General features: G+C 43.4%; 1 protein-coding gene across 3 annotated transcripts in view; it reads left to right on the forward strand.

Moving 5' to 3' along the window:
- FYB2 (FYN binding protein 2) overlaps positions 1 to 22,626 on the forward strand; it is a 46,995-nt gene that overhangs the window by 5,669 nt on the left and 18,700 nt on the right. For all 3 annotated transcript variants that reach the window (XM_087719612.1, XM_087719613.1, XM_087719614.1), the window contains exons 2-7: positions 1,565 to 2,291; positions 5,817 to 5,954; positions 7,334 to 7,367; positions 18,803 to 18,897; positions 20,036 to 20,067; positions 22,088 to 22,205. In XM_087719612.1, the coding sequence (XP_087575738.1) occupies positions 1,565 to 2,291; positions 5,817 to 5,954; positions 7,334 to 7,367; positions 18,803 to 18,897; positions 20,036 to 20,067; positions 22,088 to 22,205 (1,144 nt within the window). The remainder of the gene's footprint in view (positions 1 to 1,564; positions 2,292 to 5,816; positions 5,955 to 7,333; positions 7,368 to 18,802; positions 18,898 to 20,035; positions 20,068 to 22,087; positions 22,206 to 22,626) is intronic.

Consider the following 22,626-nt stretch of genomic DNA (forward strand, 5'->3'; position numbering starts at 1 on the left):
TTTCTCATTAAAGACATCAGCAGGTCTCTTTTCAGCATAATGGAACTTCTGTCTAGGGTTGTCTGTTTCCCCTGGATTTTCTAATCTCTGATCTATTTCAGGATAAAACCAGCTAACATACATGTTTCTCGTGCTAAGTGAGGCTGTTAGGTTTATCAGGTGGTTCAAACTAGTACCACCCTCTTGCTCATTGTGGCAGCTCCCAAATTTCCAAGGTGTGTAATACCCAGAATTTGTCATCGTCCGTTCAGGGAAAAGTTGCTCTAGCACAATGATGGCTAACCTTTTTTGGATTGCGTGCCAAAAGCTGGGGGTGCACAGAGGGGTCATGCATGGATGTGCCCACACCCATAATAATATGCGCCGACCCCAGTGCGCATGCGCACACAAACTCCACTTGCTTTTTGCAGGCTTTTTTTTTTTGCCTTTCCCAGGCTCCAGAGGCTTTCTGGGGAGGGCGAAAACAGCTTCTCCCACCCTCCCAGAAGCCCTCCGGAGGCTTCAGGAACTTCCCTGAATCCTCTGGAAGACAAGAAACAGCCCTACAGGCAACCCAGAAGTTTGGGAATGGTGACTTCCAGTTTGGCCGTAGGACCGTTTTTCACCCTCCGGAGTTTTCATGGAAGCTTCCTGAAGGTTCTGGAGGGTGAAAAACAGCCCTACGAACAAACTTGAAGTCCGTCCCCGAATTTCCGGTTTGCCCATAGGGGCGGTTTTTCACGCTCCAGAAACTTTAAGGAAGCCTTCGAAGGGCGAAAAACGGCCTTAATAGAAGGCCAAAGTCAACTGGCCAGGGCGTGCATGTGCGCTGGAGTTGACAGAGCAATGCCTCGGGTGCCCTAACAAATGGCTCCACATGCCACCTGTGGCACACATGCCATAGGTTTACTATCACAGTTCTAAGCATATCCAGAGAACCTTTTTAAAACAGGAAGAAATAAATGGTTACAGCGAGGCTCTGAGCCATGATTTGTGAGAGTTGATTTATGGGCCCAAAAGTTATGATTGTAAAAAGTGCTTTGTTATTTTACGTGTGTAAAATTAACGTGTGTATAGTTTCCAGCCAATTAATGGCAAGAATTAGAGAGAAAAGCAAGAGCAGTTGTCATTAAGATAGATTTGATTTACAGTTCTCCATGGGCAGATTATCAGGAACTTTCCAGATTAAATCTAATGAGAATGGCTAATGGAAAGTAAGAAATACAGTCCAGGAGTTCTGGGGGCTACCAGATTAACTACTTTTGAAGTAATCCAGTGAAAAAATCTCTTCTTACTAATAATAGGTAGTTGGACATAATTTCCTCACTACAAGGATTTCAGTCTTCCCTTGTTGTGCTTCTATTCAGCTTTTGTTATTTATATTAGTATTAGCTCCAGTATGCTAATGATTAAACTATTACAGTGATACAATGGATATTCAGAGGAGGCCTGGAAAGATTTTAATTTAGTTCCAGCCCGAGTAACAGAGTTACATTTTCACCAGGCACTAATTCACTGGTAGCGCTGCAACTGACAATTACCTTTTCTCTTTATTTTTATTTTTTTTTATTTTTGTCTATTTTAGGAAAAGCCCAGAGATTTTGGCAGTCTTCGAGCAATGTTTCAAAATGATTCCAATTTTTCCAATATGCTCATGGAATCTGCAAAGAAGCCTCCTGCCAAATTCAATCCACGGCAAAAAACAGGTGGCTCAGCTGCGTCTCAACCCACACCAACACGCTTGCACCAAAGGCAGGTTCCAGATCCTGAACAGCAAACCAAGCAGTTCAGTTACACGTCACAGAAATTGGAAAGCAGGCAAGTCAAGCCTATGGTATTCCCAAAGGCCAGGCTCAAAGATAGGAAGGACCCAAACCTCTCTGGGGCCATTTGCAAGCCACCTTTATTGGGGGATGAATCGCAGAAACCACATCCAAGATCTTGCCTTTCTCCTCAAGGACCTGAAGGAGCAAGCAATTCTTTTCGCAACACACTGCACATTTGGGAAAGTGCTTCAGCACAAGGGGACCAGAAATGTGGTGCAATACCACCACAGTGTACAATCAGGACAACTTCTCTTTCCCATCCACAAGTTTCTAATGTTTCAACAGAGGACAAAGCAAAAATAGCTGGACTTAAGCAAGGGATGATCCTTGATGTGTGTAAGCCTCCATCCCACGTACAGAATGAATTTGTTCCTACGACTTCACCTCCAGTTCCTCCAAGAAGTCAGACAAGCTTAAGTAGAGTCATTGCTGGTTTGTCTCCAAATAGTTTGAACAATTCGAACAGTCTAAGCAAGGTCTCAAATGGTAAATATATTTAATATTTTTTCCTTTTCTGATATTAAGCCAGTTATATTTGCTTCAGAGGTCTAAGGACAATTATAGCCAGAGCACAGACAAAAAGTGATTAGTTTACAGCTGCTTCCTAGCCTTAGAAGTATCATATATCCATTGGTGATAACTGTTTTTTCAGGTTGTAAGCAGGGGTGGGATTCAGCCGGTTCGGACTGATTTGGGAGAACCAGATGCTAATTTTGTATCTGGTTCACTGAACTGGTTGTTGCAAGTACTGGCTGGCCCCGCCCATCCTGCCCTTCACCTCCCCTCCCAGGAATCTTCACGCAGCCCGTTCATCATGCCAGTTAAGTATAGGGCTTGTGCAAAGGCTCTGGGAGGGCGAAAAACGGGCCTACCGGAAATTCCAGAAGATCTGGAAGTCCAGAAACAGGCCCATTTCTCTCCTCTGGAGGGCCAGTTTGCCCTCCCGGAGGCTTGAGAAAAGTAATAATTTACTGGCCCATAAGACCTGATGTCAATGTTCGGGGATAATAGAGGGTTGTGGTAGATAAAGGTCCGTATCATACCAGCCATCATAGAAGGTACTCCCCTTCTTTATTAGAATGACAATTCTTACACTAACATAAGCTTAACTTCTCTTTGAGAACATCTGAGAGCCACCCGGAGTCCTACGGGATTGGGCGGCATATAAATTTATTAAATTACTAATTACTAAAATATCATAAAGCTTTTTCCAACATATCATCAAATCATATTGATACATAGGCTCTAACAACGGGGCAGTTAATGCAACAGCGAACTCCATGCCTTGTTTCCCAGACTGTAGCTTAATACTTGTAGGAGATGGATAAAGATTAGGCTTTCTGACTGTGTTATTTCTCTATTGTTTGATTAAAGCCTTGAAATGATAGCACCCAACTAGTTACTAATCAGCGTATGTTCTTCATAAATATTAAGCCATGTGCTTGCTTTTATAGTAACCAGAGGGAGAGAAAAAATATGTGGCTCCCCAGGCAAACATTCAGAGCATGCTGTTGTGGCTGTTGAAAGGAATTTTTTGCAAACTGAGGAGGAGAAACCTACCATTGGGAAGCTCTGACTTTGACAGTCTTCACAAAATCCAGGACCAAAGCCAACACTGAAGAAGATTAATATTTAAATGATTTTATTTTTCCCCCGCAAAAGTTGCCTCATGGGAATTTAATCTTAAACTGTAATTTTGCCAACTTACAATGAATGCAAGTGATTCATACGATGATATTTTGAATGTAGCTTCCAGGGTTTTCTCCCAACTGACCTTTCTATGTGGCTTTTCACTGCTGAGTCACAGGATTCTTTTTTCTTCATTTTTTATGAATCTGATATACAGTGTGGCTGTCATAAAATAACACAAACAAGTTCTGCAAGATCATACCCATCCCATCTTATTAGCTGCTTACTTTTCAGTCTGCATGCTGAAGAGATGCATCATCACATCCTCTTATTCATTTTCCTCAGCAAAAAGAATATTGAGAAACTGAGTTGATTTTATAAGGTGGCATACAGGTTCTTAAAATCAGTAACTCCACAGCTATCATGGCTTTTGGTTTCTGCTGGCCATATCCAACACAAAATTGTCCAATATCCTTTGGTTGTGTGAAGAAGTAATGCCCTGCTTTTCTAGCCTATAATTTCATTCAATTAATTGAATTATATTTATGACAACATCCATAGACAAAATAGAATGTATTTTATTTAGGAAATGTATTTGGCTGTCCATTTTAAGCAAATAACAGGGAGGAAATAATGATTTTATTAATCAAATTTATATGGCCATCCATCTATCCAATGGCCATGTAAGTTTCATAAATTAAAAGAAACTTCAACTATTTTGCCTTTGTTGTTTCAGTGCTGCCATACCATCCTCTCCCCCTTTTTTTAGTCAAAAAAAAGTCCTAAATTTGGAAAAGTTGCTCTAGGCTTTGAATAATTTGGGTTGAACCGTTCTCCTTCTTCAATATATAATATGCAAGACTGCATTTTTTTCAGTCCCCAAGGTCATTACTTTTATTTGTTTACCACATTTATATTTTCTCAGAGAAGTGACATAGACCAGGAAGCAGCTCATTAATTTTATCCCATAACAATTTAATATAGGTTGAACTGAGATGGAACGACTGGTCTAAAGTCATCTAGGGATCTCCTTGTGTCAATGGAGTCCCAAATCTGGGTCTCCCCATTAAGTCCAATGTATTCAAAATTACTTACTTTGCTGCAGATTAAACAGCAGATTTGCTGTCGGGGTTTTTTTTTGGCAGACAAGTACAAGAATAAAAAATTGAGTCCAATCGTTTAATACAATGTGGAAAATAACAAATGTGGTAGAACCCCTCCCCCACCGAAACATGAGTATCCATCCTCTCCCACTTTGCTTCAATGATATTTTTGCATCACTGCTCACTCATTGCAGGATTCATCCATCAAAAAAAAATTGAGGAAAAAAAGAAGTATGATTCCTATGATCAAAAAATTACCCGTTCATGCTGTAACATTTGGATAAGTGGTTCTCCTCTTCCCTACAAAATGCTAGGAACCAGAGTTTGGAGGACATTAAATGATACCTTGTTAATTATTGTGGTACAGATCAGAGGTGGTATTCAGCAAGTTCTGACCAGTTCTGGAGAACCGGTAGCGGAAATTTTGAGTAGTTTGGAGAACCGGTAAATACCACCTCTGACTGGCCCTGTCCCCATCTATTTTCTGCTTCCTGCGTCCCATCTGATTGGGAGGAAATAGAGATTTTGCAGTGACCTTCCCCTGACATGCCCATCAAGCCATGTCCAGAGAACCGGTAGTAAAAAATTTGAATCCCACTACTGGTACAGATGCTGCCAGTTCTGCAGCCAAAAGGCCAGTGCAGGCGTACATTGGCATGGACCTTCCCTACATACTTTAGTTTAGTTTATTGTTGTTGCACCTCATATAATGAAATTAAGTACCATGTTCAGTGTACATTATACATAAAAAATAAAACAAAAACACATATACTTTATATTCTAAACAATTGAATTAAAAACCCCTGATACTTCATTAATATTGCACTATATAGTAGAATTCAATATAGTTACTTCTCTGGGATAGGAGCTGTTTTTCAGCCTATTTGTCCTTGTTTTTATTGTCCTGTACCATCTGCCAGATGGCAATAGTTCAAAAAAAGGCTGAGATGGATCTTTAAGAATGTTTTGAACTTTCTTAAGGCATCGTGAGCTATAAAGCTCTTCCAAGGAGTGGAGAGGGCAACCAATGACCCTCTGGGCAATTATGTTAACCCTCTGGAGCGCTGTCCTATTTGCCACTGTCCAATTGGCAAACCATACACAGGTGCAGTAAGTTAAAATACACTCTATTGTGCAGCAGTGGAAGGTCACAGCAGTAACTTTCAGAATAGGGAAGAGAGATGCTGGAACTAGAAGAAAATAATTCGTTGTTTCATGAATACGAATTTTCCACTCCTCTTTCTTCAAATCTTAAGACTGTTTCACTTCTTTGGTACAGAAAGATGTCCTGATGATAAAGATGTCAAGCTTCCAAAAATCAAGCTCCTTCCTTCTATCAAAGAGCTTGGTCCTCCTCCAAAGAAACCACCAAGACCTCCCAAGGTAGATCTTCGTGCCTTCCAGCAGAATTTTCCAGGTAAGGTATTTACTTGGTGGCATTGCAAGGAAATGGTTGCCCAGAACTGTAATTATTTCTAATAGAGTGAGGTACTTTTGTCAGGGGACGCGGTGGCTCAGTGGCTAAGATGCTAAACTTGTCGATCAGAAAGGACGGCAGTTCGGTGGTTCAAATCCCTAGTGCTGCATAACAGAGTGAGCTCCCATTATTTGTCTCAGTTTCTGCCAACCTAGCAGTTTGAAAGTATGTAAAAATGCAAATAGGAAAATAGTGACCACTTTGGTGGGAAGGTAACAGCATTCTGTATACCTCAGTGTTTAGTCATGCCGGTCACATCACCATGGAAACATCTTTGGACAGAGCTGGCTCTTTGGTTTAGAAACGGAGATCAGCACCACCCCCTAGAGTAGAGAACTACTAGTGCATATATGTGAAGGGAACCTTTACTTATTTCAATATATCCTGATAGTTATTTAATCAGTGGTGGGTTTCAAAGATTTTTCGAACCTACTCTGTGGGTAGGGCTTCCTTTGTGGGAGTGGCTTGCCGGCCATGTGACCTGGTGGGAGTGGCTTGCCGGCCATGTGTTCCCTTCCTCCCCCCGCTCTCTCTCTTTCCTTCCTTTTGTCCCTCTGTCCCTTTTTCCTTTTTTTCTTTCATCTCTCTCTCACTTTTTCTTTCCTTTTTTATTTTTTTATTTCTTTCTTTCTTCCTTTCTTTCTCTTTCTCTCTCTCTCTGTGAGTCTCTGTGTGTGTGTGTGTGTGTGTGTGTCAGTGGTGGGTTTCAAAAATTTTTGGAACCTCTTCTGTAGGTGTGGCCTACTTTCCGGGTCCACTGGTGGAACTCTTCTAACCGGTTCAGTAGATTTGACGAACCAGTTCTACCAAACTGGTGCGAACTGGTAGGAACCCACCTCTGTATTTAATAATAAGGGATTTGTTCATTTGGGGCTATTTTTCTTTTGTCCCACAATTCAGTAAGTGATGTTCGCTGCTATTCTAACATGTTCCCGTCTCTCATGTTCTTCAGTCTGAAGTGTCCTGCATCACCGTGGCTCTCCACATTAATTGACATCAAGTTTCAATGAATGACAAATATCAGTTTTAACTCCTTTGATTCCATACTTTCATTTATTTTTCTTAAATTTATATGCTATCCATCTTACGGTCAAGCAACTCTGATATATAATGAAACTTACTTATGGATATTTTTCTCATGGTCTTCTCCAATATTAACCCAATAATTAATCTAAAGTTTGAGATAAGTTTGTGGAAATCCAGAAATCTCTGGAACTCCTACTGAGAATGGATTTATTCAAGCAATACACTAGTGAATTTAACTTCTCTGTTATATTGTGTGGTTCGAGTAACTGTTTCCTTTTAATGTTTCTTTTCAGATACTCCAGATGATGCATATTTGACTCCCGAAATGTAAGTGAATATATCTTTACTGTCTAGGAATTCATTTCAGATTTTCTTTATGTATATATCTTGCCTGTGGTATCAGGTTTCTGTAAATAGCAGTGCCAAGCTGCCTTTTGTAAAATAAATAAGTGTTTTGTGGGTTCAAATAAGCCATCTTGAAAATGAGATTCAGAAACTGCCTTTATATATGTGTGTCCTTTCCTCAGTTTTGTATTTATGTATGCAACAGCTATTAGGTGTGACAGAGAAAAGAGAAGTTAAGGTGAACAGAGAAAATTTGTAAACATCTAATAAAATCCCTTCGTTATTGGCTTTCTTGGGTGAACATGATTACAGCAGTATACTTTGCATTAAAAATAAAGCAGAACAGGAATAAATTTATGGGGGCTATATCTCCGCTTTATAAACCATGCTGTAATTGAAAAGATTTGCTTCAGGAAATATTCCTAGTGTTTTTTACCTTTTATTACCTTTTGTCAAAATCATTAATGCAAAGCTTTGTTATGAACTACTATCCCTAAATTCCCTGCTTACTGTGGAGATCTTCACAACTGGACCCATCCATCAGTCACAATTAGCTTTTTTGATCTGCATCGTAATTTTTAGTAGCAGACTCTAATGCAATGCTGTGGAATATCTGTAGGTTTGACTGGGAAAGTAGCAAATCTGTATCACAGTCTAATCTATTTTATAGATTTTAGAGCCGGGATGGTGAACCTATGGCACGTGAGGCATTGCCCTGTCAGCTGGCCAGCGCAACACCTGTGCACGCTGCCATGCATGCACACACTGGCCAGCTGACTTTAATCTTTTTCTGCATCCATTTTTCGCCCTCCCCAGGCTCCAGAGGCTTTATAGCGCAAAAAATCAGCCCTAAGGGGAAAACCAGAAGTTTGTGGACAAACGTGGTTTGCTCATAGTGCCGGTTTAAGCCCTCCAGAGTCTTCAGGGGCCGTGCGGAGGACGAAAAACGACCCTACAAGCAAACTGAAAGTGATTTCCAGTTTGCTCGTAGGGCTCTTTTTCATCCTTCGGAAGGCCTCTGAAGGCTCCGGAAGGCTTAACCCAACCCTACAAGCAAACTGGAAGTCCGTTCCCGAAATTCCGGTTTGCCCATAGGGCCATTTTTTTGCGCTCCTGAAGCTCCTGAAGCCTCCAAGGGGGGAGAGGCTATTTTCGCCCTCCCCAGGCTCCTATAAAGCTTCTGGAACCTGGGGAGGGTGAAAAAACCATGCAAAAAATGGGGGGTTGCACCTGTCATGCACGCATGCATGCTGGGGGTCATGCATTGCATTATAGGTGCAACATTCCCATGCACAACCTCCCTGCAATCCCCCCGCTTTTGGCACTGTTGAGGACTTGGAAAGTCCTCGACGTAAGACCTGGCAGCTGGCAACAGGCCAGGCAGCGCCCTGATTGGCTAGGGCGCAGCATCGTCTATTGCTAGCTGCAGTAGGCCCGCTCATTGGCTTTCCCTGCTTGACAGCCCGTTTAAATAGCTGTCAAGCAGGGATGGTGCTGAATCGCCTGTAAATAGTTCTGTGAAAATAAACCTCTTGTTCTGGCAGTTCTGGCTCTCGTCTTTCCGTCGATCCTCAAAACTGGCAACGAGGGTGGGATCCTGGTGATTCCAATAACCAGAGCCTAGAACGAACGAGAGGGCAATCAGCCCCGAAGCTGCTCAAACTGCGGAGCATCCGCCGGCTCTTTACTATGAACAATTTTTTTTCTTTCCTCACACGTCGCGACCTGAGTGATGGTGGCGCTTCCACCATTCGCCCCCTTTGGAACCTCCGGCGAGTCGTGGGCCGGTTCCTTGAGCACTTTGAATGCTACCTCATAGCCTCAAAGAATCATAATCTGTGACCGGATGAGAAGTGCAGCTTCTTCCTCAGCTGCTGTGCCTGGCTATGTTCACTTCAGCGAGGGCCTTGGCCTCTCCTCGGCCGGTTTATCAACTCAGCTGGGAGATGCTGATGGCAAAGCTCAAAAATCATTACGTGTCCACACCATCGCGCATCACCCGCCGCTATGCGTTCCGCCAATGTGTGCAGAAACCGGCCGAATCCATTAGCCAATTTCTGCAATCCTTACACGTAGCGGCGATTCAGTGTGACTTTGGGGACTTGGAGGACAACCTCGTTGAACAGTCTGTCTGCGGGGTCAAATTCGCCTTCGACGCCGTCTCCTGGCTCACCCAGAGATCACCTTGCAGCAGGCTGTGGACGAAGCCAGCTCTCGGAGCAGTCCACGGCCGACATGCAGCATCTGCAGCCTCTTCCACCGTCTCTACCTCCCCCGCCTCCTCCTCCTCCTCTGCCTCCTCCGTGTCCTCCTCCGGCTGCTCAGGCTTGCCTCATCAACGATCTGGTGTCACTAGTGGAACCGGACTATGAGCAAGTGGCTCAGCCCCGCGCCCAACCTAGGCGGCCTCCCCCTGTGCCGGCTGCGGTGGCAGACACAACCGCTCTGCATGCCCCTTCAAGGGCACCGTCTGCGTCGGTGTGGCAAGAAAGGCCACATCACCCAGGTCTGCCATGCCTCACTGCCTGCGCCTTCCTTCCTTCAGCAGCCTGCCGCTTCTCAGCTGCAACCGCACCTCCAGCCTCCGCGGCCTGCGAGGCAGGCTGAAGATTGCTACACTGTCACCCAGACTGATTTCGTCGGGGAGACTGTCAGCCAGACATCCATGGGGGCGAGAAAGGTCTCTGCAGCCCTTCATCTGGAAGGTCAGCCCTGCCACATGGAGGTGGACTCCAGCTCCTCCTGTTCCCTGCTGTCCTGGTCCACTTTCTCCTGTCTGTGTCCCCATGTCAGCCGTGACCAACTGCAGCCAGTGGACACCTCCCTCAGAGACTACCAGGGGACTCTTATTCCCACCCTGGGTTCTTTCCCCATTTGGGTTGACTATGGGGACTTTCACGGCCACTTGCCTGTCTTGATAGTGCAGAAGCCCCTGCCTTCCCTGTTAGGCTTAGATTGGTTCCCTCCCCTGGGGTTGTCAATTGGGGGGATCCATCGGGTGGGTGCCTCTTCACCCTCTTTGGATGACGTCCTCATGGAATTCGCAGACGTTTTTGATGGTCATCTGGGCTCCTACAAGGGCACCCCCATCTCCCTCAACCTTGATCCCCAGGTTGCACCAATTCGGCTGAAGGCTCGCAGGGTGCCTTTTGCCTTGTGGGCCAAGGTTGATGCCGAGCTTGATAAGCTGCTGGCGCAAGGTGTCCTGGAACCTGTCAACCATTCGCAATGGGAGACCCCAATTGTGGTCCCTGTCAAGCCCAACAGGTCGGTCAGATCTGCGCCAACTACAAGTTGACCATCAACCTTGGCCTCCAGGCAAACCCCTATCCAGTCCCTGTTGTGCAGCACCTGCTCCTTTCCTTGGGGCAGGGCTGCACCTTTGCGAAACTGGATATGGTGCAGGCCTACCAGCAGCTCCCAATGGATGACGATGTGGCGGCTGCCCAAACCATTGTCACCCATCGTGGGACTTTTCGTTGTCGCGGCCTCCAATTCGGTGTTTCCATGGCCCCGGGGATCTTCCAGAGCGCTTGCTCCATGGGCTCCCCGGTGTGGTTCTGTATTTCAATGATGTTCTGATTACTGCTTCCAGCCGCTCAGAACTCATCTAAATGCTCAGGAAGGTCCTCCTCCGTTTTAGGGGCGCGGGCTTGAAATTGAAGCACAGCAAATGTTCCTTTGCTGTGCCTAGGGTGGAGTTCTTGGGCTTCTTGATCGACGCCCAGGGAATCCACCCTACACCTTCTAAGGTTGCAGCCATCAGGAACGCCCCCACTCCCTGACCCTGTTTTGGTGCAGGTCTGCTCCTGGGTCCTCCAAGGGTGGCCTCTGGGGAAGGTGGCTGACTGTTTCCGGCTCTTTAAAGCCTGCCAGGATGAGTTGTCCCTCCACAGCGGGTGCCTGATTTGGGGGGACTGGGTGGTGATTCCTCCCATTCTGTGCTCTCAGGTTCTATCTCTGCTCCACAAGGACCACCCAAGCATAGCGCGCATGAAGGCGTTGGCGTGCAGCTATGTCTGGTGGCCCTTGCTGGGCGCCGAGATCGCGGCCTGGGTTGGCCGCTGTCCTCCATGTCAGCTCTCCCGTTCCGCTCTCCCGGCAGCGCTTGCTCGAGAGTGGGAGGCTCCGAGAGGCCCGTGGTCTCGGATACATATTGATTTTACCAGCCCCTTTCACGGGCAGACATTCCTGATTGGGGTGGATGCCTACTCTCTCTGGGTGGAGCTTGTCCTCATGACCTCCACCACAGCCGAGAGTACTGTCAGGGCTCTACGCCAGTTGTTCGCAATGCACGGGTTGCCAGCTGTGGTAGTCTTGGACAACGGGCCCCAATTCGCTTCCACCACTTTTCAGGAATTCCTGGCCTTGCAGGGCATCCGGCACGTGCCCACCACCCCGTACCATCCGGCCTGCAATGGCCGGGAGGAGCATGCGGTCCGCTCGGCCAAGGAGGCCCTTGGCCGGATGGAACAGGGGCGATTGGCCAGCGAGGGTGGTGGCTTACCTCCTAAGCTAACATTCCACCCCCTGCCCAACGACCAACAAAAGCACCACGGAGCTGTTGATGAGTCGGGGCCTGCGGGCCACCCTGGATAGGATTCATCCGCTCTATTCAGGGGAGCAGCCGTGCAACCTGGGGGCTTCCCCTTCCCACTCCTTCCTAGTGGGGGATTTGGTCTGGGCCCGTTCTTTCTCAGGGGATGCTAAATGGGTGGCTGCCTCTATTCTGTCCATAACCAGCCCCTGTTCTTACAGGGTCGGACTAGCCGATGGATCCGAGTGGAGGCACCACATGGATCAGTTAAGGAAGCATCTCCCCATTGAGACCGGCGTCCCATCTGATCCAGGGGCCCACGACACAGCTGCCTGCCAGCCGGTCCAAAGACTCCAGTTTGAGGCCTTCCCCAGGCAGGCCTCTACTACTCCAATGTTGCAGGATTTGCACCTGCCCATTCCATTCCACAATTCGTGTTTTTCTGCCCAGATTCCCACGCATGGGCCTTTTCCCAGGCAGGCCCCACCTATCCAGACACCTCCTGCTGGCCGACGTCCCTGCTTTCACCTCAAGCCGATCCGGCCCCATTCCCCAGTTACAACAATTGCACATCACCGGTTGCCGCCTCCCGGCTCGGTGACTCCTCCCCAGTTGCTGCGCCCCCCATGGCCCGGCCTACCTGTTGAGTTGCACCTGCCTTCTGGGCCATCCCAAGATGGCGTCTCTTGGAGCTTCACTCCCTTTGGGGAGGAGCTACAACGAGCAGGACTCACCCCTCCAATGACTCCTGTAGAACTGAGGCATTCTGGGTGGTGCACTACCTATCTTGCTGACTACACATTCTTCAATGCTGAGCATGCGCTCTCACTCAGGGGCAATAGCAATAGCAATAGCAATAGCAGTTAGACTTATATACCACTTCATAGGGCTTTCAGCCCTCTCTAAGCGGTTTACAGAGTCAGCATATTGCCCCCAACAACAATCCGGGTCCTCATTTTACCCACCTCGGAAGGATGGAAGGCTGAGTCAACCCTGAGCTGGTGAGATTTGAACAGCCGAACTGCAGAACTGCAGTCAGCTGAAGTAGCCTGCAGTGCTGCATTTAACCACTGCGCCACCTTGGGAAGGGGAGTTGAGGACTCGGAAAGTCCTCGACGTACGACCTGGCGGCTGGGAACAGGCCAGGCAGCGCTCTGATTGGCTAGGGCGCAGCATCATCTGTTGCTAGCCACTAGAGGTGCCCTGATTGTCTAGGGCGCAGCGTCATTCGTTGCTAGCCGCAGTAGGCCCGCTCATTGGCTGTCCCTGCTTGACAGCCCATTTAAATAGCTGTCAAGCAGGGATGGTGCTGAATTGCCTGTAAATAGTTCTGTGAAAATAAACCTCTTGTTCTGGCAGTCCTGGCTCTCGTCTCGTCTTTCCGTCGATCCTCAAAAGGCACGCGAACCAAAAAAGGTTCACCATCACTGCTTTAGAGCAATATTTCCCAATGGCAGCCATTTTAAGATGTCTGGACTTCAACTTCCAGAATACCGGCTGGAAACACTGCTCTAGAACTTCCTCCCTTCCTGCTTTATACTCACAAAAAAAAGCAAAGCAGCATTGGCTACATTGTCTTGGAAGAAAGGCTGAATGGAAGTGTAATATACAAATCATCAGTAATGGGGCTTAAACCAGGGATACAAATATTTTTATACACAACATTGAAAATGGTAATGGAGATATTTGGCAAAGTATTTCCTTGTTGTGTGTTTTTTCCTAAATATCATAACATCACTACTTCTGCGAACATATTCTTGGGTATCTGAAATAATGTGCTATTTTCCCCCCTTTTCTCTCCAACAAGAGAAATTGCTTCCCCTTCTTCTTCAGTGTCTCTGGCTTGAAATTTCCAAAGTTCCATAAACTGAAGATTGCAAATACTTGCATCTGCTCGATCCAAAAATGCTTAAACCATAGGTATCCATGATTTTCAACAGCAGATGTGAATTTTGATTGCAGTTGTTTGCATGTCTGGAAAGAATGTGGGTTAAGATATCTATATTATCTGATAGACAGTTTTTGGAACATGGCTTGGGTTTCTGAATCTTTCTTGCTAGAAATGTACAGTATGTCCCTTAGGTATCTGGTACTGTGATAAGCAGACAAATGTGTCAGGAGCAATTAAGATTGCTCTTATCAGTGTAGCAAGATGTGTATTCTAAGCTGATGAGTAAATTTTAGAAAGATGATTTAGCTGCATAAAGCTATTGTTTGTGTAAGGCTGAACAGCAACTGTCCCAATGATGGTTGGATGAGCAGGAATCATTTCCAAGTTAACGTTTAGCAGTTAATCGGTTTTTCTAGATGTACAAATGACATCTTTTGGGTTTGTATTTGTTTGTTTACATAGCACTCTTAATTTATACTTTAGCTTTATAGTTATAATAAAAAAATACATTTTGAAACAAACTGTTGAATATTGGATGACTGATTACCATTTCTTTTGGTATTTAATTGTATATCTGTGGCACTTTGATATGTCTTGGATGCATTATAATGTTTAATAAGAGTAAGAATCATTTGGCCATGCTCATCTAGCAATAAACTATGGGAAATCCTCAATTTATGACCATAATTAAGCTCAAAATTTCTATTCCTAAACAAAACAGTTGTTACATTTTGTTCCATTGCCCGACCTTTCTTGCCACACTGCAGTGAATCACTGCAGTTAAGCAGTTAAATTAGTAACATGGTTGTTAAGTGAATCTGGTTTCCACATTGACTGCTTGTCAGGAGGTGACAAAAGGTGATCACATGACCCTGAGACACTGCAACTAGTTGCAAAGCAGCCCAATTTTGATCACATGCTCATGGGGATGCTGCAGTGATCGTAAGTGTGAAAACAGTCATAAGTCTTTTTTTTTCAATGCTATTGTAACTTTGAATGGTCAAATTAATGGTTGTAAGTTAGGGTTAGGGTTAGGCTATGTATTCTTGTAGATGGATAAAATGTCAATCAGGTTTTTCACTCCCTATGCTGAGTATTAGATTTTGGGGAGGGGGGAGTTTCTATTTTGGGGTTTTTTGTCTGTAGGTGCATTTGAGTCACTATTGACTCCTGGCAGCAGTTGGATTAACTTTCTTGTCAAGATTTAAAATTGGTTTGCCTTTGCCTCCATCCTAGGGCTGAGGGACAGTGACTGGGCCAAAGACAACCCAATTGAGTTCATGCCTAAGGCAGTGCTAGAATTTAAAGTTTCCTGGTTTCTGGTCTAGTGGCTTAATCCCTATACCAGTTGCTGTGTATTAAATAAGCATAATGTTGAGTATTAGGTGATTTGTAGAACATAGACCATTTATGTATTTGTTCAAATTGTTTAAAACACTTTGTTAAATTCTATACGATCTGTTCTTGATTGGTTAGCATGTGTTGACCACATAATTCTTGTTTAGGATCTGGAGAGCTCAACATCTCTCATTCAATTAGATGGAGTTGGCATTCTCAGTTGTGAATTCCATGATTCTCTTGATATGATCCCCAAATAATTTATTGAATTATTAATTAATTGCTATCCTCCTGTGTACAGGTGCTTCATTTCCAAAGCAAATGGTCCAATCAAGTTAATTTAAGTATCTGAATAAGATTATTGAATTGAGTTATTCCTATTATTTTGGTTATAGGATAAGGTGACCAGACGTCCCACTTTTGGCGGGACAGTCCTGATTTTTAAAATTTGCCCTGTGTCCCGCAGCATTTCTAAAAAGTCCCGATTTTTAAAAATAATAATAATCAAGAAACCCCCCCCACCCCCACCCCCCGGTCAATGGTGCCCACTTTACCAATGTTAAAATCTGGTCACCTTACTTTCGCACGAAAGGAAAAATCTGCAAAAAGTCATGGGGAGCCCTGGGGATTGTTCCTCACAAAGCATACGGTGGCATAGAATGCAAATGAAGGTGCTTATCTCCCCGCCCGGCTCCGTGTGCTCATATTCAAATTGGAGTCACACCGAGTCCCATTCAGAAGGCAGAGGGACGTTATGTTAACACGGTTTCAGGAGGGCGCTGTGCTTTTTTTTGTTTTACCTATGTTCTCACCACCATGCAAAGATGGGTTTTGTGCTATAAGGATCTTTCCCTGTCTGCGGTTCTGATTGCAGTCGTCCTTTGCTTCGGATTAAAGCACCGTTTCTCATTCCTTGCAAAACTGGGGAAACAGCAAGGCCGCCTCCCTCCCCCCTTTCCTTGTAGCATCATCGGTTGCAAAATGTTCCCCTGATTTGGTTTATAAGTTTGCAGCAATGCGATCCAACAAATAGAAAAGTTTTAGTAAGATCTTCTGACTTTATTTGGTCTCTGCTGCCCCCCACCCTGGACCCCGTTAGTCCCTGGGTTTTGTCCCCTCCCAAGGAGAGAGTGGGAAGGAGATGAAGGAAGGAGGGAGGGAGGAAGAAGATGGAAGGAGAAAAGATGGAAGGAAGGAGAAAGAATGAAGGAAGAAGGAGGAAGGAGAAGAAGGAAGATGGAAGAAGAAAGGAAGGAAAAAAAGAGGAAGGGAGGGAGGAAAGAAGGAAGGAGGGAGGAAGAGAAGGGGAAGAGAGGGAAAGAGCAGAAAGACGAAGAGGATGAAGTTGATAGGCAAGAGGAAGAATGAAGGAAGGAAGAAAAAGGGAGTGAGGGAGGAAAGAAGAAAAGATGGAACTAGAAAGGAAAGAAGGGAGGGAGGGAGGAAAGGAGAAGACAGGGAAAGAGCAGAAAGACAGAGAAGGTGAAGGTAGATAGGCAGAAGGAAGGAAGAAGGAAGAAATAGGAAGGAGGGAAGGTGAAAGGATGGGCGGAGGAAGGAATAGAAGTGAAGGGGAAGAGAGAGATGAAAAGAGCAGAAATACAGAGAAAGTAGATAGGTAAAAGGAAGGAAGCTGAAAGAATGGAAGGAGGAAGGGAGAGAAAAGGAGGAAGGGAGTGAGTGAGGAAAGAAAGGAGAAAGGAAGGAAGAGGGGGAAAGTGCAGAAAGGCAGATAAGGTGAAGGTAGATAAGCAAGAGGAATGAAGGAAGAAGGAAGGATGGAAGGAGGAAGGAAAAAGAAGGGAGGGGGAGGAAAGAAGAAAATAATGGAAGAAGAAAGGAAGAGAAGGGGAAGAACAGAAAAATAAAGTAGAAAGGAAGGAAGGAGGGAAGGTGAAAGGATGGAAGGCGGAAGGAAGGGAAGGGGAAGAGAGATCTAAAAAGCAGAAAGACAGAAGGTAGATAGGCAAGAGGAAGGAAGGAAGGAGAAAGAATGGAAAGGTAGGAAGGCTAGAAGGAAGAAAGAGGGAGGGGGGAAGGAAGGAAGGTGAAAGGAGGAAGGAAGGAGGGAAGGAAGGAAGGGGTACTTCCACTTGTAGGCCTGGGACTGAATGCAGGAGGAGTCCATAGGATCAGCTGCTCCTCTGATCATGGTCTATGAAAATGTTACTGCCTGCCTGATGCAAATTTAGACAGATGGTGCTTTGGGCTGCCCCTCAAATCCCCCCCTTTACTCCTTCCCCTGTAGAATTCAGCCCCCTGAGTTTTGCCTTTGAGGGGCATCTAAATGTCATGTGTGGTTAAGGTGGAAGGCAGAGTCAGCTGGAGGTTGAGAGGGGATTGGGGGCTTTTGTCTGCCTGTGGAGTTCTCCCCATGGGCAGGATGGGATGTTGGCATGAAAGGGATCAGGGCACAATCTCACCTGTTCCAAGTAAAGTTGCCTTTTGCAATGGGCTACCGGTAATCCTCAATTTATGACCAGGATTGATCCCCCAATTTCTGTTGCTAAGGGAGATCTTTGTTAAATGAATTTTGCCGCATTTTGTGACCTTTTATTGCCACGTTAAGTGAATCATGGTGGTTGTTAAGTCAGGAAAATGACTGTTAAGTGAATCTGGGCTTCTCCATTGGGGATCAAAAGGGGACCACAATTTCTGTTTTTGTTTCAAATGGCACCGACTAAATTGGACATTTTTTAAAAAATCCTTGGAGATAATAGTGGCTTGATTTATATGGCAAGGCAAGAAAGCACCAATTAAAGCCCAAATGTTGCAAAAACATAAAGAACTGGGAGGCTTCGGAGTACAAAACTGGGAAGCATATTATAGTGCAGCAATTATGACATGGGTGAAGGATTGGGCGACGTTGAGTAGAAAGCGCTTATTGGCTATAGAGGAACATGACCTCCCACAGGGATGGCATGCCTCCCTCTGGCAAGAAAGAGATACCCCCCCATAGGTATTTCATGGGACATTATATTTGGAAGATTTTGATGGGGGTGTGGGAAAAGGTGAGGAAAAATTACTATCTTAAGGTTCCGTGCTGGTTGGCACCGTTGGAGGCCTTAACATAAGGTGATCAGACATCCCGCTTCTGGTCACCTTATTATAGGAAGAAAGTTGTATTTCCATATACAGAAGAGCATTGATGCTTGGTTTCTCTTTGGAAGGATTTGGTTTGACAGTTTGATTCCAAATTATCTGATTTGGAAAGTTGATTTTACTTTTGATCAAATTTACTTTCAATGGCCCTAATAAGCACTATACTTTCATTCTTGCCAAAAAATACTTGAAAATGTGGAATATTATTTTTTGTGTTCTTTTTGGGGATTCTCAGTGTTTCAGAACTTACAGAGAGTTGATCCAATGGCATTAGAGGTCCTCTTGTGTTGCTATCTTACTTTAATGAGTACATTTCCATACAACATTGAAAAGTAGTACTTCATATAAACCACTCCCAAGATTTCTTGGCTAGTAGAACCATGTGTAAACCTCTTTTGATGAAGAGAAACAGGACTGATTCCAACCAATACAGTATATTGTAAATCTCTGCCATTAAGGAATCAAAAATGCCTCAATACAGTACTTTCATTGATTTCTAAGTTCTTTTTCAGAAAAGGATAATGGTATGGCCCCTTCCTTTATTTTCAGTACTGAACTGGAAGATTTGAACACCTATGAAGAAACCATATACTATCAGGAACAGCAAAAGAACTGTCCTAATCCTGCTCAACGACCCATACACTGTGAGTTTCAACTGTTGTTTCATTTATGCAGACTATATGGGTGTACATGCTTGTTAGATGTGCAGCTACTCCCAAGGCTAATTAGCTTGCAACATGAGGGAATTTGGTGATTCACATGTGGAAGAAGTAATACTTTGAGAATTTAAGTAGCAGAGGTGAGAAATTACTGTATTTTGGAGAGTATAATATGCACCTTTTTCCCTCAAAAAAGAGAGTGAAAATCTGGGTGCGTCTTATACATTGAATACAGTATTTTTGGGCTCCCAAAACCCCACCCTGCTTTCCAAAAATGGCCATGCATAACCTGGAGGAGGCTTCCAGAGTGCCCCTGGGGGCTGGGGAGGGCATAAAATGGCCCATTCTTTGCTCATTTTTGGGTCCCCCAGCCCCCAGGAGCACTCTACAAGCCTTCTAAAGGCTACACATGCCCCTTTTTTGACAAAAATGGGCCATTTTGGGGAGGTCTGCAGAGTGCAAAAACTTTTTTTTTAATTTCCCTTTTCAAAATCTTGGTGCATCTTATACTCCGGTGCGTCTTATACTCCAAAAATATGGTAATCAATGGTTAACATTTTAAGTCCAACAGAAGAGAATATATGTAGCTCAGGATTGAACTATGGAGTCCTTGATGATGTTTGGACTGTTGTTTGTTAATAGATGTTTCATTACCCGATTTGGTAATATCGGAGCACTTAGATACTAACTGATATCATCAGTGCACTGTAATTTTGGCTTTTATATTCTGTGTTATGTTTCAACACATTTATCAAGCTTCTCTCTTTTTTTTTCTTTTCTTTTTGTACTATTTAACTTTAACCTTTTTTTAAAAAACTCTTTTAACTATGTGCATCTGAAAAGAGGTGATCTTTCATTAACTTTTCTCACACACGTTTTTCATTTTTAAGATTTGGATGGGGATAGAATTAAGATTACTTCTAATTGTATCTGTAGTGCATGAAATCTTGCAGTTTTTGTCTTTAAAAATATTAGTTTGGGTACACTTTGTTTAGCTGGTTGGAGAAGGTAGGTTATATAGCAATCTATTTGTAACTCCTTATTATCATTAGCAGTTTTATTAAAGCAGTTGAAACAAATTACAAAGTGTAATGTACTAATTTCTACTCAACCTTGATTCTAGCTTTCAAGTCTTTGGAAAAGGAAGATACTAAGGTACGTGCTCTCAATCTCTAGTCTGATGAAATAATTGGAGTGAGAGAAGAAAAAGAGAACAATGGTCAGCACTTGGCTTGCTGTAGAAATATCCATCTTTATGGAGCTCATCCATCTAGTTCAGGGTGGACAATTAATGGCACCTTCATGACCTGTATACTTCAAATCCCAGAATTCCTGAGCCAGCTGATTCAAGAATTCTGGAAGTTGAAGTCCACAGGTCATAAAGGGGCCATTAATTGCCCATTCCTACTCTAGTTAGTTTCCTTTAACTTATTGTCTATTGTAGGTTTATAGCTAGCACCTAAATAGTAGAAGATTAATATTAAAATAGAAATGCATCGAATTTCAGCATTCTGGAATTGGTTATATATATTTTTTACCTCAGGACAAATTACTTTTTGTTATGCTAAAATTTTATGTTACATTTAGATTACTACACACAAGGCAATATTTTACAAATTATAGCTTACTACTGGCTCTTTTTCCACATAGCAATTTCATTATTTAAATTGGATGAACCTAGTCTTAACGTCAAGCAATTGTGATGATAATTTAATGTTATTGGCTTCATTCATCCATTGTGTTGCAGGTTATAAGTATATAACCAAAAGTATATAATATAAACACAGTCTAAATATGTTAAATTTAATTTGTTGATAGAACTGAAAGTGTGTTGAACAAACAAGTCAATTCTCAACCAATTTTCTGAGTAAGCTAATTAATTTTCTTCAAATGTTCCATATGAGAATAATACAAACTGAAGCGTCTGGCAAGCATACAAGCATTCAATGAGTTATTTTTCATGCAGGTTATTTCTCCCATAACTTTTGTGTCAGCCTACTTTTCTTTGTGCTTCAAAAATTGCTTTGGAAGATTAGCAAATGTTTGAAATGACAACCCATTTAGTGTCACGGATTAAAACCAGGAAGGAAAATTTGCTTGTGTATGTTACTCTGCATGCTTTGGAAACTTTGAGTAGTGTTTTTTGGATTCTAGCCACATTTCACTAAAAGGACATGGAACATAGATGCAGACCGAGATATTCCTTAAAACAATGTCCAGGTCAATAAAACTATTATTTTGTGACCAATCTGTAAAAACTAAAGCACTCTTTGTTTTGCTACAAATAGGTTGAAGAAATATTAAGTCAGGAATATTTATATACTATTGCCCTATGTGTTGGGGTATTTTTAAAGAAAGTTTTTAATACAAGGATTAAATTATGCAGCTGTATAACTCTGACTCTGTGTGTTCACGCAAAAATGAACATGATATTTGAAGAAGGAACAGTTCAATATTCTGAATGGCAAACAGCTTCTAGTAGAGAATCTCTTACAGATTTCATTGGTCCTTATTAATCTCACTCTCTTGAAATTGCTAGTCCAATTAACTATAGTGTTGCATATCCACAAAGTATGGTTTTTAGAATATAAAATATATGTTGCTACCAATTATTTTTCTGACTTAGTAAATGGGCAATTCTTAATGTTGAGATTTTCTGATTAAATTATATGTGCACAAACTGTCTTATAAAGGGTGATGTGTCCTTCTTGAAAACCTTGCAGTGCTGCCCACTCTACTCACAGATGTCACAGGAGATCTTTTAATTGGGAAAATTGAACAAATACTAATGTTGAATATGTAAAATGGCTGGGGGGGAGGTTTCTTTCCCCACTGGAATTTTCTACTCACCTAATGTAATATTGTCTTATCCTGGTTTTGGCTTGGGAAAGAAGTAGGACATGCACTTCCCCTTTACTTAAAAGTTCAGTGGTATTTATCTGTAAGAATTCAGCTTGGGGAATGTTTTCTTATGATGAAACATGTAGAAGGTGCAAGATGGAGATGAATTACACAGATTGGGGCCTGGATGATGCCTGATCAGAAATAATTAAGTACTTTATTTAATCTGCTTTGATTTGTATGCTAGAATAGGTGCTCTGTGCCACATTATGAATTTAGCAAGGAATGTTGTGAAAGGACTCTTTAACCCAAACAATGTAATGTGTGCTAACAGATGTGCAATCCTCGAAGTATATTCATGAAACCCCGAATCAGAGGGACTGAGAAGAATATGCCTCAAGAGGAAACAAATCAGTGTTTCTCTGGAGAAGGATTGGCAAAGGATGAAGATTGTGAGTTAAATGCATGTTGATGTTGCTACTGCTTTACTCTGAGTTAAGTGACACGTACTCCTTTATACCTCTCCATACGTAACATCTCTTGACAAGATGTCCTTTGTATCTCTCGACTTTTTGCCAAGGATTGAAGAATTGATATTTGTACATCTAGGTTGAGAGATAAGGGACAATCGCAAGAGCTGGTGTAGAGTAATGTAATTTGTATGATATGCTTAAGAAAAGCTTGATACTATATTGTTTCATAGCAGTGTTCCTCAGCCTAAATAACTTGAAGATGTGTGAACTTCAATTCTTAGAATGCCCAAGCCAGCCTGCTTTGTAACAACTGGGTTCTATGACTGTAAGTGCAATTTTAAAGTCAATGGACAATATAGAAGGACAATCATGGCAAAAAATGTTGGCTGCTTTTTCCTTA

This window comes from Thamnophis sirtalis, unplaced genomic scaffold, assembly GCF_051295495.1.
Source record: "Thamnophis sirtalis isolate CommonGarterSnake01/CBP01778 unplaced genomic scaffold, rThaSir2_p1.2 scaffold_7, whole genome shotgun sequence".
Taxonomy (NCBI): domain Eukaryota; kingdom Metazoa; phylum Chordata; class Lepidosauria; order Squamata; family Natricidae; genus Thamnophis; species Thamnophis sirtalis.